The 17,149-nt window shown below is 42.1% G+C and overlaps 1 protein-coding gene across 1 annotated transcript; it reads left to right on the top strand.

The window, feature by feature from the left end:
• The first annotated feature begins 684 nt into the window (after nucleotides 1–684).
• Nucleotides 685–1,745, top strand: LOC116554403 (olfactory receptor 6Q1). The gene has a single exon (XM_032282380.1). It carries the CDS (start codon nucleotides 773–775, stop codon nucleotides 1,724–1,726), a length of 954 nt encoding a protein of 317 aa, XP_032138271.1. The 5' UTR covers nucleotides 685–772; the 3' UTR covers nucleotides 1,727–1,745.
• Nucleotides 1,746–17,149: the final 15,404 nt, after the last annotated feature.

Below are 17,149 nucleotides of genomic sequence, written 5' to 3'. Positions count from 1 at the left end.
ATATTTCTCTTAATGTTATCCCTTCCCAATCCCCCCACCCTCTGCTATTCCTCCCCTAGTCCCCCCACCCTCCAACAGGCCCCGTGTGTGATGTTCCCTTCCCTATGTCCATGTGCTTATAATTCTTAAAGGCTCCCTGTAGCCTTCAGACTGAAACTCAGCTTCTTTCTTTCCCTTAATTTGGTTGCTAGCCCCTCGTGGTGTCTCACCTACTCCTCAGGCTCAGAAACAGTCATTTTCTCTCTATATTTTATTCCAGGAGACGTCAACATGTAGATTTCCCCTTGGACATTTACCTACTCAAACATAATTCTAAGCGCTTTACAGGAATTATCCAATTTACGTTTTCACAACAGCTCTGTTAGGCTCTCTTTTATTTGAAGCCAGGTATGCTTGCTTGGAAATCAAGCCCTTGAACTCTATGGTAAACTCTCTCTAGTTGAAGTTTCCCAAATGCACAATCTCCTCTCTGGTGCTTGGAATCTTATACTTGCTATGTCTTCTCTCTATCTCTGCCTTTTGTCTCACTAACTTATACTTCCTTTTCAGGTTCAGCTTTAGACAGTTTTCCTCCCAGGAAGATTTCTCAAGACTGGTTTTTGCATGTCCCTCATGGACTGTAAATTCTTTGAGGGTTAGAACAGTGTCTTGACATCATGTTTCTTTTCTGAAGTGAAAGGCATTTGAGTACCACATCCTCCAACCTCACAGGTTCTCTTTGAGCTTTCATCCTCTAAGAGGCTATGAGTTTGCTGAGCTCTTACTGCCACATATGCAGCCATATACCAAAAACTGGACCCAGGTAAGTGAGTTTGTCATGATGGGCTTTGCTGGCAGCCGTGAAGCACACCTCCTCTTCTTCACACTCTTCCTCACCATATACCTGTTCACCTTGGTGGAGAATTTGGCCATCATTTTAGTGGTGGGCTTGGACCACCGACTGCGGAGACCCATGTATTTCTTCCTGACACACTTGTCCTGCCTTGAAATCTGGTATACCTCTGTTACAGTGCCCAAGATGCTGGCTGGTTTTATTTGCGTGGATGGTGGCAAGAATATCTCTTATGCTGGCTGCCTGTCCCAGCTCTTTATCTTCACCTTCCTTGGGGCAACTGAGTGTTTCTTACTGGCTGCCATGGCCTATGACCGTTATGTGGCCATTTGTATGCCTCTTCACTATGGGGCCTTGGTGTCCTGGGGCACCTGCATCCGTCTGGCAGCTGCTTGTTGGCTGGTAGGCTTTCTCACACCCATCTTTCCAATCTACCTCATGTCTCAGCTGACATTTTGTGGCCCAAATGTCATTGACCACTTCTTCTGTGATGCTGCACCCTTGCTAGCCTTGTCATGCTCAGATGTCACTTGGAATGAGACTGTGGATTTTCTGGTGTCTCTGGCTGTGCTACTGGACTCCTCTGTGGTCATTGTTGTGTCCTATGGCAACATTGTCTGGACACTGCTGCACATCCGCTCAGCTGCCGAGCGCCAGAAGGCCTTCTCTACCTGTGCAGCTCACCTGATGGTGGTGAGCCTCTTCTATGGCACTCTTTTTTTTATGTATGTTCGGACCAAGGTGACTTCTTCCATCAACTTCAACAAGGTGGTATCTGTCTTCTACTCCATTGTCACGCCCATGATCAATCCTCTCATCTACAGCCTTAGGAACAAGGAGGTGAAGGGAGCTCTGGGTAGAGTCTTTTCTCTCAAGTTTTGGAAGGGACAGTGAGGAGGCAGATGGGAACCCAGTTTCCTTGCCTTGGATATTTAAAAAGAGGTTGGTCAATAACATTTAAGTTGAGACCAAATCAAGAATGCAGTTCCATTTATAACAGCCACAAAAAGAACAATACCTAGGAATACAACTAACCAAGGAGGTGAAAGATATTTATAAGGGGAACTACAATACACTGCTAAAAGAAATCAGAGATGACACAAACAAATGAAAAAACATTCCATGCTCACAGACTGAAAGAATCAATATCATTAAAATGATAGTACTACCCAAAGCAATCTACAGATTCAATGCTATTCCTATCAAACTATCAATGTCATTTTTCACAGAACCATGAAAAGCTATTCTAAAATTCATATGAAAGCAAAAAAGGATCCCAAATTGCCAAAGCAATCCTAAGCAAAAAGAACAAAGCTGGAGGCATTACATTATCTGACTTAAAACTATACTATAAGGCTACAGTAAACAAAACAACATGGTACTGGTATAAAAACAGACACATAGACCAATGGAACAGAATAGAGAACCCAGAAATAAAGCTTCACATTGCTACCAACTGATATTTGAAAAAGTAGACAAAAAATAAGCAATGGAGAAAAGATTCCCTATTCAATAAATGGTGCTGGGAAAACTGGCTAGCCATATGCGGAAGATTGAAACTGGACCTCTACTTATCACCATATACAAAAACTAACTTAAGATGGATTAAAGACTTAAATGTAAGACCTCAAACTATAAAAAAGTCCTGGAAGAAGGCCTAGGAAATACACTTCTGGGCACTGGTATTGGGAAAGATTTTATTACTAAGTTCTCAAAAGCAATTGCAATGAAAACAAAAATTGACAAATGGGACTTAATTAAAGAGCTTCTGCACAGTAAAATAAACTATTGACACAATAAACAGGTAATCTACCAAATGGAAGAAAATATTCACAAACTATGCATCTGGGAAATGTTTAATATCCAGAATCTATAAGGGACTTAAATCAACAAGAAAAAAACAACCCCATTAAAAAGTGGGCAAAGGACATGAACAGACACTTCTCAAAAGAAGATATCCAAGTTGTAAACAAACATATGAAAAAATTCTCATCACTAATCATAAGAGAAATGCAAATGAAAACCATAATGAGATACTATCTCACACCAGTTAGAATGGCTATTATCAAAAAGTCAAAAAATAACAGATATTGGCGAGGTTGCAGAGAAAAGGCAATGCTTATGTACTGTTGGTGGGAGTGTAAATTAGTAAAGCCACGTGGAAAGCAGTTTGAAGATTTCTTAAAGAACTAAAAATATAACTATAATTCAAGCTAGCAATCCCATTACTAGGTATACACCCAAAGTAAAATAAATTGTCCTATAAAAAATGACACATGCACTTGTATGTCATCATGACACTATTCACAGTAACAAAGAGATGGAATTAACCAAGGTGTCCATCAATGGTAGATTGAATAAAGAAAATGCAGTACACATACACCATGGAATACTATGCAGTCACGAAAAAGAATGAAATTGTATTATATGCAGCAACATAGATGTAGAGGGAGGCCATTATCCTAAGCAAATTAATGTAGAAACTAAAAATCAAATATTTCATTTTCTCACCTGTAAGTAGGAGCTAAATCTTGGGTACATGGGACAAACATGAAGATGGGAGTAAGAGATACTGGAGACCCCAAAAGGAGGGAGAAAGGGAGGGGCAAATGGCTGAAAAACTGCCTATTGGGTACCATGTTCCTATCTGGATGACAGAATGAATAGAAGTCCAAACCTCAACATCCCACAATACATCCTTGTAACAAATATGCACATGTACCCCCTGAATCTAAAATAAAAATTGAAATAAAAAAAGTAAAAGAACAGTGGTGAGGACTATGGAAGGGGGCTATGGTCTGAATAGTCAGGAGTTAAGGACTATATATTAGATAAAGTAAAATGTTAAGCTCTATTACAAGAGAGACTTAACTATAGTGTTACTTAAAGAATGAAGCAGATTTTTTTTTTTTTTTCTGGCGAGAGTCCAAAGTGAGGGTTCCAGGTTGGTGGGTGGCTCTGTTCACCTTTAAGGATGCAAGTTCATTCCATCTTGCAGGATCAACATACCCTAGGATACTGGCTAAGAAGGTTCTGCTGGCCAAATCTGGCTCAGCACTTGCTTTTTTAATGGCCTGTGAACTAATAATGGTTTTTACATTTTTAAATGGTTGAAGACAAATTGAAAGAAGAATACTACTTCATGACACACAAAAGTTTTATAAAATTCAAATTTCAGTGCCCATAAACCAAGTTTAATTGGAAGAGAGTCACACCCATATGTATCATCTGAGGTTGCTTTTGTGCTAATGGCAGAGTTGAATGCGGTAGTTGTGGCAGAAACAATTTGCCAACCCTTGTTTAAAGTCTCTTGTTATTTACATGGTCAACACTGGGTCCCAGTGGGAAAGAAGGGTGAGAAAGAGCATGGAGGAGACACGCTGTCTGTCTTAAGGTTTCCTTCCTTCCTTCCTTCCTTGCTTCCTTCCTTTCTTCCTTCCTTCATCCCTCCCTCCCTCCCTCCCTCCCTCCCTCCCTCCCTCTTCTTCTTGTGTGTGTGTGTGTGTGTGTGTGTGTGTGTGTGTGTGAAAGAGAGAGAGAGAGAGAGAGAGAGAGAGAGAGAGAGAGAGACAGGGTCTCACTCTGTCACCCAGGCTGGAGTGTGGTGGCATGACCTTGGCTCATTGCAACCTCTACCTCCTGGACTAAGCAATCCTGCCACCCCTGCCTGCTGAGTATGAGTAGCAGGAATTACAGGTGCATAGCACCAAACCTGGCTAATTTTTGTATTTTTTGTAGAGATAGTTTCATCAGGTTGTTTCCCAGTCTAGTCTCAAGCAATCTGCCCACCCCAGCCTTCCAAAGCACTGGGACTACAGGAATGAATTAAGATGTCTTTTTAAAATTATTTATTTATTTTTTATTTTATTATTATACTTTAAGTTCTGGGGTACATGTGCAGATCGTGCAGGATTGTTACATAGGTATACACATGCCATGGTGGTTTGCTTCATCCATCCCCCTGTCATCTACATTAGGTATTTCTCCTAATGCTATCCATCCCAAATGCCCCCACCCCCTGCTATCCTTCCCCTAGCACCCCCAACTCCCAAAGGCCCCAGTGTGTAGTGTTCCCCTCCCTGTGTCCATGTGTTCTCATTGTTCAACACCCATTTATAAGTGAGAACATGTGGTGTTTGGTTTTCTGTTCTTGTGTCAGTTTGCTGAGAATGATGGTTTCCAGCTTCATCCATGTCCCTGCAAAGGACATGAACTCATCCTTTTTATGACTGCATAGTATTCCATGGTGTATATGTGCCACATTTTCTTTATCCAGTCTATCATTGATGGGCATTTGGGTTGGTTCCAAGTCTTCGCTATTCTAAACAGTGCCACAATCAACATACTTGTGCATGTGTCTTTATAATAGAATGATTTATAATCCTTTGGGTATATACCCAGTAACGGGATTGCTGGACAAATGGTATTTCTGGTTCTAGATGCTTGACAAATTGCCACACTGTCTTCTACAATGGTTGAACTAATTTACAGTTCCACCAACAGTGTAAAAGCATTCCTATTTCTCCTTATCTTCTGCAGCATCTGTTGTCTCCAGATTTTTTTAATGATTGACATTCTAACTGGCATGATATGGTATCTCCATGTGGTTTTGATTTGCATTTCTCTAATGACTGGTGATGATGGGCATTTTTTCATATGTTTGTTGGCTGCATAAATGTCTTCTTTTGAAAAGTGTCTCATCATATCCTTTGCCCACTTTTTGATGAGGTTGTTTTTTTCTCTTGTAAATTTGTTTAAGTTCTTTGTAGATTGTGGATATTAGCCCTTTGTCAGAAGGGTAGATTGTAAAAATTTTCTCCCATTCTGCTGGTTGCTGGTTCACTCTAATGATAGTTTCTTTTGCTGCACAGAGACTGTTAAGTTTAATTAGATCTCATTTTTCTATTTTGGCTTTTGTTGTCATTGCTTTTGGTGTTTTAGTCATTAAGTCCTTGCCTATGTCTATGTCCTGAATGGTTTTGCCTAGGTTTTCTTCTAGGGGTTTTATGGTGTTAGGTCTTATGTTTAAATCTTTAGTCCATCTGGAGTTAATTTTTGTATAAAGTGTAAGAAAGGGGTCCAGTTTCAGCTTTTTGCATATGGCTAGTCAGTTTTCCCAACACCATTTATTAAATAGGGAATCCTTTCCCCATTGCTTGTTTTTGGTGGATTTGTCAAAGATCAGATGGTTGTAGATGTGTGGTTCTAGATCCTTGACAAATGTGTGTGGCATTACTTCCGAGGCCTCTGTTCTGTTCCATTGGTCTGTATCTCTGTTTTGGTACCAGTACCATTAGATGTAGCAATCATCACTTCCACTCACCTCTTTGGTGAAAAGTGAGCCTTAGGTCAAATCTAACTGCAAGGGTAGTAAAATTAGTCCATAGTTAGGTAGCCAGTTGTCCAGTCACCATTTAATTACTGTAGAAATAGGAAACAACAAATTGTGGTAGACAATCTGCAGTTTCTTGGACAAACTAAGTCCCCGGAATAAAAGCTGGTTTTTCATGTGATCCATGCACTTAACCATGCACTTAATCTATATTTGCTTATTTGATACATACAGCGTTCCCCTATATCAGTTGGTGTTTTGGAAATTAAAGAAGATCTTTTTGGCATTGTCAGCTCTTTTGAAGTAAGGCTTAAAAGGACAATTACAAGGCAGGTAGTTCCTTACATGCAGGTAGATGCATTTAAAAAGACATTTATAATCATCATTTCAATGTGGATTCCAGAAACTATAGAATATGGAAGAGGAAAATGTTGAGCTTGGGACTGAATTGGAAGGAAAGACAGATTTTCCTCAGCTGGCCAGTAATGAGCATGTTACATTATGGTGCCTCTCATCATCACAGACGCCCTGAACAGGATCTGAGCTGTTACATTTTCTATAGTTAACAGGAAGGGCACATTTTGAAAACCATTTCATGTATTGACTATTGTATCAGTGCTTTAGATTCTTTTGGATGAAAGCAAGATGCAAAAACAATGCAGAGGTAAGAAACTTACCAGATCAAATATAATAATCCATGTGAAATAAATACAAGTAGTATATAAACATACTTCATTTTATTATTTTTGTGTTATTGTGATTCACAGATAATTGTGTGTGTGTGTGTGTGTGTGTGTGTATGTGCGTGTTTTACAAACAAAAAGTTTGTAGCAATTCTATGTTAAGTCTGTCAGGCCATTTTTTCAACAGCATGTGCTCACTTTGCGTCTGTGTGTCACATTTTAGTAATTCTCACATTTTAAAATTTACTATTATTATTATATCTGTATAATGATCTGTGAGTAATAAATTTTGATGTTACTATTGTCATTGTTTTGGGGAGCCATGAACTGTGCACTTAATTGATAAATATGTGTGTTCTGACTACTTCACTGAGTGTATGTTTCCCTGTCTCATTCTGTTTATGTCACTGTTTACTGAATATTTTAACTCTACTGTTGAGACCTACTGCTTGGGAAAAAATATTTATTCCAAAATATTACTGCTCATTGACAATGCACCTGATGACACAAGAGCTCTGATGGAGATGTACAAGGAGATTCATGTAGTTTTCATATCTCCTAACATAACATCCATTCTATAGCCCATGGATCAAGTAGTTTTTGATTTCAAGTCTTATTTAAGACATACATTTTGCAAGACTATAGCTGCCATAGACAGTGATTTCTCTGATGGATCTGGACAAAGTAAATTCAAAATCTTCTGGAAAGAACTGATCATTCTAGATGCCATTAAGATCATTCATGACTCATGGTAGGAGGTCAAAATATCAAAATGATCAGGAGTTTGGAAGAAATTGATTCCAGCCTTCGTGGATGAGTTTGAGGGGTTCAAGACTTTAGTGGAAGAAGTGACTGCAGATGTGGTAGAAACAGCAAGTTAATTAGAATTAGAAGTGGAGCCTGAAGATGTGACTGAATTGCTGCAATCTCATGACAAAACTTGAATGGATGAGGAATTGCTTCTTATGGATGAGCAAAGAAAGTAGTTTCTTGAGATGGAATCTACTCCTGGTGAAGATGCTGTGAACGTTGTTGAAATGACAACAAAGGACTTAGAATATTCCATAAACTTAGGTGATAAAGTACCAGCAGGGTTTGAAAGAATTGACTTGAATTTTGAAAGTTCTACTGTGGGTGAAATAGTGTTAAACAGCATCACATGTTACAGAGAAAATTTTCACAAAAAGAAGAGTCAATCAATACAGCAAACTTCATTGTTGTCTTGTTTTAATAAAGCCACCTCCACCTTCAGCAACCATCACCCTAATTGGACAGCAGCAGCCATCAATATCAAGGTACTACATCCCTCTATCAGCAAAAAGATTAAGATTCTCTGGAGACTCAGATTATTGTTAGCATTTTTTTTTTAGCAATAAAGTATTTTTAAAGTAAAATATGTACATTTTCTTAGACAATGCTATTGCACACTAAATAAAGGACACTATAGTGTAAACACAACTTTTGTATGTACTGGGAAACTAAAAATTTGTGTGAGAACTTGCTTTTTTCACTTATTTCCATGGTCTGAAACCAAACCCACAATATGTCTGAGGTATGCCTGCGGGCTTTCAGGCACCTGACCTGAATAGGTATGAACATAAAATGATTTAGACTTTTGGGTTTCTGAACAAAATGGAAAGATGGAAAGAAAGCAAAACACCCTGGGTTATGTAGTTTTCATTTATTGTAGCAGAAAAAATCCAAATTCTAACACAGGGAGTGTTTCTAAATTTTGAGAAGTACTCTAAGAGTAACTACATGGGAGTGTCAGTAAAGGTTGCCAATTTGAGCTTCTTAAAGAATATATTTTTGAGACAAATTACATAAAATGGAACTCTGATGCATACTCTTAGAAAGGATCCTAAGCACGTTAACGTGAATCTTGCTTTAATAAAATGTGATACAAGTAACAAAACCGGGAAAAAAGCCCACTTTTGTGAATGTGATTATTTACATTACAAATTAAAACAATAACTCCCTTAAAAACCAGTCCTCCCTACTAGAATTTGAGGTGCATGATATGTGCAGGTATTGATGGCTAAAGTTTTAAAGCCACTACAAATGGCAGATCAACCTGCAATGAAGATAAACCATGCAATCATGTTGTAGAAAATGCATATCTTTGTAAATAGGGAATTTCCAAAAATGTAGCTTCTTCTTTGGGGACATATTTATTATAGAGTGAAACATTGTCACATGAAGGAGTAACCTTGCATAGATACTACTTCACTGTTACCCAGAGAATGTCTGGGTATTAGGATACTGATTTGTTAGGTGGAAATTATCTGATAACCATCCTTAGGAAGGTCTTTTGACTTGGGACTTGGTGAGAATGACTGGATCTACACTTTGAAATCAGAACCCTACAGTTTTCTGTGTACCATTGCGTCACTGCTGTCAAAAGCTCTGGTATAACTCTCCTTCACTAACATTCTTCTGGTCTCTCTTTTATGGCTCCATGTTGTTCTTGTGCCTTGCATGGGATTCTGTTCTGGGATTCTAATTTCATTTTTAGGGTTCTCAGTCTTTTTAGTTAGTCTCTTGCTTTTCCATTTTTACATGCGAAGTCCTTAGCGGTTGATTTCTAGGGTGTGTCTGTCAAAATGTTGGCTTTGGCTGTGGAATGCTACAGCTTTGTTCCTCTAAATTGAGTCTTCTTTTTTATTTTTTAGTTACTTAGTTAATTATTTTTTGAGACAGAGTCTCACTCCAATGCCTAGGCTGCCATGCAGTGGCACAATCTTGGCTCATTGCAATCTCTGCCTCCCGGGTTCAAGTGATTCTCCTGCCTCAGCCTCCCAAGTAGCTGGGACTATAGATGCACCACCTCACCTGCTTAATTTTTGTATTTTTAGTAGAGATGGAGTTTCACCATGTTGGCCAGGCTGGACTCAAACTCATGACCTCAGGTGATCCACTCACCTTGGCTTCCCAAAGTTCTGGGATTATAGGGGTGGGCCAAAACACCTGACCTAAATGGAATCTTCTTCATATCCTTGTTTTCTTTGGTGGCTTCATTCTCACTGGTTCCAATAACATCTTTGGGCATCCTTGGCAAGGTAGGATTTTCAGCACCTGGTGGAAGGAACTTAAAATGGATCTCATTGCCCAGAAATGTGGTTGCCTTGATACCTTGAGACATTTTGTGTAACTCCAGTAAGCTCTGTCTCTCCCCAGAGAGAGAAAGGCTGCTACCCAGGAGCACTTTCATTTAATTAGTTGATGCCCAGTATTTTGTGGGCTTCTTTAGCATCCTCACAGTCTCATGGAAGTGGAGGGGCTTCCTTTAGAGCAGACTTTGCATAGGTGGTCACTCCACTGGGTCTGTGACAGTCAACCGTCCTCATTTACTCCAAGGCAAGCAGCTACAGGTTATTTACTTATGAAACAGTTTCACAACAGGTATATTTAGCCCACTCCACTCAGGGCAGGTTGGTGATGGTAGATCACAAACGCTTTGCTTATAAGGATTATAGTTTAGACTCGCTGAAGGTCCCTCCCAGGACCTAGTTTAGAGCAGGTGTCCTGTAAAAGTTTCAGTTATTTGGAAATAAATCAAGGTGCAGGTTTTGCCACTGGGTATGATTTTATTGATTTAACAAATGCTTGTTTAGTGTTTGTTCTGTGCCAGATACTTTCCTGTTTTACTAAATTTATGACTCCTAAATTTATTTACTCCTTATTGATAATATTATGAAGTCAGTGCTATTATTATCCTCCTTTATGGATGAGAAAACTGAGGGACAGAGAAGCTAAGTAACTTGTCCAAAGTCACCCACTTACAGCAAAGTAAGTGGCAAAACTAGGGCTTGAAATCTGTTCATTGACTCTTAACCTCTGTACAATGATGCCCTGAGTAAACCAATCCCCTCTCTTGGCATCAGTTCCCTTATTTGTAAAAGGACAGAGTGGACTGGGTGACTTTAAATATCTACCTTTTGAGTGTTTGTCATGTGCTGAGACGTTTCATACAGTTTCTTGTTTTACCATCCAACAGCCTGAAGATAAAGTCTTAGTCTCATTTTTTTTTTTTTTTTTGAGACGGAGTTTTGCTCTTGTTACCCAGGCTGGAGTGCAATGGCACGATCTCAGCTCACCGCAACCTCCGCCTCCTGGGTTCAGGCAATTCTCCTGCCTCAGCCTCCTGAGTAGCTGGGATTACAGGCACACGCCACCATGCCCAGCTAATTTTTTGTAGTTTTAGTAGAGACGGGGTTTCACCATGTTGACCAGGATGGTCTCGATCTCTTGACCTCGTGATCCACCCGCCTCGGCCTCCCAAAGTGCTGGGATTACAGGCGTGAGCCATCGCGCCCGGCCTCTTAGTCTCATTTTATATTGGAGCAAACTGAGGCCCGGAAAGGTGAGGTAACATGCCCAGGTTTATATAGCTACAACAGCAGGAGGACACGAGCCAGGTCTGTCTGGGTCCACTCAACCACTCTACCTCTCTCCTCTCAAAGACCTCTTCCAATGCTCATTTTGCATAAGTTGATTCATTCATTTATCAACCACATATTCTGTCTCCTCACTGTATGAGGTGCTGGCTAGGTGCTGAGAGGCCACAGAATGAATTAGACCAGATGCTTCCATCAAAGACGATATTCTTTGTGAACATGTCTCCTCTCCCCTTGATAGAATTAAATATAAAATAGATGGAGCTCAGGGACAGGGAGGGGTTCAGACCTGTGTGATGAGGCTCAGAAGAAGGCTTTTCCTCCTGGTGGGGAGTTCAGGAGGCATCCCTGAGAAGGCTACGCTCCTCATGGTTCACTTCTGTTTTTCCCACTTGAGATGATGCTGGCCAGACATTTGTTCATTTGTGTTCTTTTCAGGGTGGAGAAGGATGATATAGCATTTGAGAAAGAAGAGGGAGGACATGAGGCCTTCTCCTGATGCCAAGATGACAAAGACTTCCATGGCCATGGTGTCTTTGTCCTGGGCACTTATATGGGCAGGTATGAAGGACACCCAGACACAGGAGCAAACCAATGTGCTGAGAGTGATATGCTTTGCTTCATTGAAGGTGTCAGGCAGCCGGCGGGTGGGGAAGGCCACCAGCAACTGACCAGACCTAGCAAACCCAAGTAGCCCAGCATGGCATAGAACAGTTCCAAGGAGCCTTTATCTAACTTTACAGTCACTGTGGGCCCGGGTTCTGTAGAGGCCACAGGCTGTGGGGGCCATCTGGTCACCCAGAGTGCACACAAGGCTGCCTGGGTCAGGGAACAGACAGCGAGGATGGTGCTAGGGAGGACTGGCCCTGCCCACCTCCTTAGCCGGGTGTCTGGCTGGGTGGCATGGAAGGCTGCCACCATCATGATGGTCTTGGCCAGCACAGTGGACATGGAGACCTTGAAGGTGACCCCAAAGGCTGCCTGGTGCTCAGCACAGGTGACAGAGTCTTGTTGGCCAATGAACATGGAGGCACAGAGGAAGCTGAGGGCCAAGGAGGACAGCAGGAGGTAGCTGAGCTGGCGGTTATTGGCTCGGACGATGGGAGTGTGGTGGCATCAGATGAGGAAGCCTAAGATGGCCAGGGTAAGGAAGAAGAGCAGGGCTATGCAAATAGCAAACGCCGTGACAAGGGGCTCATGATAGGTCACAAAGTCAAGGGTTTTGGGGATGCACTGGCTCTTCTGCACACTGGGCCACTGGTTGTCAGAGCTCTTCTGATGTGCAGCACTATCTGAAGGGAGAAAGAGAAACTGGGTCAGAGAACTGAGTGGGGAAGCTTTTGGAAATTTTTCCATGGTCAAGCAGTTCTATGACTTGTCATGGCTTTTTCAGCAGGCTCAGTGTATTTCAGTCACAATTGGATGGGCCTTCCAGACTGCCTGATGTCCTCGGATTCAGGGCCAAAGACACAGATGGCAGAAATCCTGACAGCAGCTGCTTATCATGCATCAGACTACCATGAAATAACAATGAGACAACCACCTATGGAAGCTCCAACTGCTATCTAGGATCTCTCTAAATTGACCAACCATTGTGGTAATGTTGTAATTCATAGTTACAGCTAATTAATTTACAGATTTATTCATGCATCAGCCTTTTTAGCTTAAGGAATGCTTATGGAGTGCTTAGTATGCACACAGATTCTCTTTTTTTAACCATGCTACCATTCTCCAAATAACAACGTTAATAACACTTAACAGTTTTGTATTCCATCGTGATTTTAAGGATGTATTTTGTGGCCTGAGCCCTGAAATAGTCATTTATTCTTATTTAATCTCTTTCCTTGATTTGGATATATTTGTATGTTCCTAGATACTTTGATTCCATTTCTTCCTAGTCTCCAAGTTCAAGGATTTCTCATTTCTGTCATCCTCTCTTCAGCACCTGATGGTTCCTTCTCAGCTTCATTCAGTGGCACATTTCTCTTCAAAAGGTCAAAGATATTTCCAAAGTCTCTACCTTCCCAGGGAGAATTTTGAAGACACTTCATCCAAACCTGCGGCTACAACAATTACCTAGATTCTGAACCTGGTCTTCCTGCTCCAATCTCCTTCCTTTTCAGTACATCTATTGTGTATTCATTTCCCCCAGATACATATTGAAATACATATTGTGTTTTTTTTCTTTGAGATGGAGTCTTACTCTGTTGCCTAGGCTGGAGTGCAGTGGCACGATCTTGGCTCACTGCAGCCTCCACCTCCCAAGTTCAAGTGATTTTCCTGCCTGAGTCTCCCAAATAGCTGGGATTACAGGTGCCCGCCACTATGCCCAGCTAATTTATTGTATTTTTAGTAGATACAGGGTTTCACCATGTTGGCCAGGCTGGTCTTGAACTCCTGACCTTGTGATCCACCCACCTTGGCCTCTCAAAGTCCTGGTCTTACAGGCATGAGCCACCAAGCCCCGCCAAAATACACATTGCTTTTATACTGAAGTAATTCAGGGGCTCCTCCCCATTTTCTATAGAGCAGAGTCCATGCTCCTGAGTCCAGCAGGTAAGGTCCTCTATGATCTGACCACCTTCTTCCTACATCTCGTATCACAGTTGATGCTGAAACCACTCTCGGCTCCTTATTACTTTCATGCCTTTACTATAATAACTTACTCCTTGGCCTGGAATATCCTTATTACACTCCATTGCCTTTGAAAACTTGCTTATTGTTTAAGGCCTGTATCACATGCTGCCCCCTGCATTGCAAAGTCCCCCTGCCTATCCTTTGTTAGAATTAATTGTTCCACTGTGCTTTCATGGCTCAATGCTTGAACATTTATTACAGCGTTGACTTCAGTTTGTAGTCTAGTTTCTTTATTGAGAGATGAGCTGTGCTAGCTGTGGGATACAGTATCATTCTCTTTTAGTATATCCTGAGCTCTGTGGGTTCAGTGCTGTGCCTTATTTGTTGTTGGTACCCTGGCACCCAGCACCGTGGTTGTATATGGTTGGTGCCAGTTGGTATCTGTTGAATGAATGACATCTTGGGAAAATACAGGTTAAGTCATTAGAAGAATGCTTTTTAAACATTTGTGAAATGCCTACCATGTGGCAAATGTTAAACTAAGTACAGGGTTTGGACAAATTCATGGTTGATAAAAGAAAGAATGAATGTAAAAGCCTCAAATGGTTTTAATGCAGCATCTGGGAAGGTCACATTGACATCTTCTTTTTGGTCTCCACTTCCCTAGACTTCTCCTTTGAAGGAATTGTCCCTTGATGTGGACATAGCTTTCATCTGAAGCCTACTCTGGCTGTTGGCTGGCCACCCTCTGACCAAGAACCAGTCTCCCTCCTTACCTGGTGACATAGTGATTTCTCCTCTGGGGCAGGGAAGGCTTTTGTAGCAGCATTTTGACATATCAAATAGGGTTGACTTCCTGGTTCCCACAGGACATTTTTTGTTGCAGACAGGGGATGGGGCTTGCACATGAAGCTGCAGTGAGCTGTGATCGCACCACTATACTCCAGCCTGGGTGACAGAGTGAGACCCTAAAAAAAAAGGGCTGTAGGTAACTAACTTAGGCCCTTTTGCCCTTGTGTCTTCAGCCATGTGAGGCAGCAAGAAAGCTCTTACCAGACTGTAAAAATTACTGATCTGCCCCCACCACTTTTAGTAGAGATGGAGTTTCACCAGGTTGGCCAGGCTGGTCTTGAACTCCTGACCCCAAGTGATCCACTCACCTCAGCCTCCCAAAGTGCTGGGATTACAGGTGTGAGCCACTGTGCCCAGTCCAAGGTCTTTTTGACTAAAGTACCTAATGACCAGAGAGGGAGAGAGACCTCGAACACATGGAAGGCTGAGGAGTAGGCCAAGCACCCAGACCCAGCTCTTCTTCTAGCTGAAAACCCAGTGTTCTTCTCTTGATGTTGTTGGCCGAGGCCTTTGTCCTTTTAATTCTGCCTCATCTCTTTCAGCTTGTTCCAGCATTATCTCTCTGACTATGAGGAGAAGACCACCTCCCTTCCCTTCCTGTCCTTATCCCTGAGCAGCCCATGAAGAATGGGTGGCAGTGCTGGATTGCATGTTCTACGTTGTAGATTTATCAGTTTTCTAACTCTGTGGTTAACTCTTTCCTACTGTGAGTCTCATATGGTCTTTGTAGCATGTCAGCATTGGCATGTAGTGGCCAGGATATCAGGACAATTGTGTTCTCTTCCAGCTCTGCCTCCCCTTTTCTGTGATCTCCCTGCTTCGTGCTGGACCAGCAGATTCCTAAGATCCTTGGCAGTTTTGACGTCATCACCATGATTAGCAGTGGTGCGAAAGCTGTAACCCATAACGTGCACTAATCACCAGCCAGCATTTGTATGCATGATTGCTTATTTTCCTAACAACACACAATGTATTATACTTAATCGACATAGGAGAAAGCTGAAGCTCAGGGAAGGTAAGTGACAAGGCCCCAGAGAAATCCCATAGTAAGATTTGCTCCAAATCCTTTCATTAGGCCACACTGCCTCTCTCTAGTCTAAGGCCCACAGAAAGCTGGAATGGACTGGGGTGGGAAAAGGGGTCTTGGCCGCTCATCTGACAAGGCGTGGCTTCCTGTGCATTGGCATACGTGCCTCCCAGGAATGGTCCCTCTCGCTGATAGCAGGACATCAGGTTCCGATAGGCGACCCAAGGGGCTTTGGCTGCCAGGTAGGCTTGGTAAGTGGCAGTTAGATCAGGAAGTTTGAAGGCAGAGAAGGGGCAGTGGTTATGTTCTCCAGCCCTGTGCGATGGCAAGCCCCTTTTCTAGCTCTTTGGATGGAAGCCCCTAATCCAGACCACCTGCATCCCTGCAGCTCCTCCCACAGCTTCCTCATCAGGCTGTTGCCTGGGTATGCAGCTGGGTACAGCGCCAACAGGAAGTCCTTAAAGCCAGGTATTATTCCTGAATCTATGGTCAGGCTCAAGCTGCCATTCAGCAACTCAGGGGCTCTGGGACCCAGCACTCAGGGGTTATATGTGAAAGAGGTGAAAAAGACCCATGTCCTCCTGGTGACATTGTTTTCCTGAAGGGCCTTGGCCAGGAGTCTGAAGTGAAAATGGTACCATCACAGACAATGACTGGGGCATCAGGGGTTGAGACAATGACACTGGCCTCGCTGTTGATGCTGATCTTCTTTGAGACGGCCATGCAGCCACCTTTGTCCCCGATCTGCTATGCAGCTGCTAATCCAGCCACTCGAAGCTGCTGTTGTCAGAACTGACCAGGCCTACCCAGGTCCAGTTAAAGTGACTCAAGAGCTTGGCCGGGACCCATGGCTGGTGGGCGCTGCTGGGCACTGTGCGGAGGAAGGATGGGAACTGGAAATAGTAGGAGTTGGAGAACTGGGGTGCTGAGATCCGTTGCTGATCTGGGGAAGGAACAGGGCTGTATATTTCTGGCCTGAACACACTTGCTTAGGATCCACAGATGCTCTCACCAGGCTTGTAACTTGGCCTCATTTTTCCCTCTCTGCTTTTTATTTCTAATTACTATCTCACTGGCCCTTGATATATGCTGTTTCCAGTTCCTTTGAAAGCCTGTGGGCTCAGTCCTAAGAAGCCAATTGATGTTTTTAGAAAGGAATGCAGTGGACTAAAGAATGACAGCATATCTTCCGGTGGGGGTGGGAGAAGCAGAGAGGTAGAGATGGGCTAATGGCTTTGTTTCTCTCTATGCATTGTATAATTCTTGGCATTATTTGAAAGATGAAGGCTCAAGTGAATTAAAAACTTATATAGTTGTTAGTAGAATAAAAACAAGATATATAAATTTCAAAGCAGCAGAAGGAAAAAATTGAAAAAAAAAAAAAAAAAAAAAAAAAAAAGAAAGAAAAGAAAAGGAGAAAGCATAAGAACTAGAAAACTAAATAAAAAT

The sequence above is a fragment of the Sapajus apella genome, unplaced genomic scaffold (genome assembly GCF_009761245.1).
Source record: "Sapajus apella isolate SASKATOON/1434 unplaced genomic scaffold, GSC_monkey_1.0 scaffold14, whole genome shotgun sequence".
NCBI classification, from domain to species: Eukaryota; Metazoa; Chordata; class Mammalia; order Primates; family Cebidae; genus Sapajus; species Sapajus apella.
Note: the sequence above shows the minus strand (reverse complement) of the source record. Positions and strands in the feature narration are given on the sequence as shown.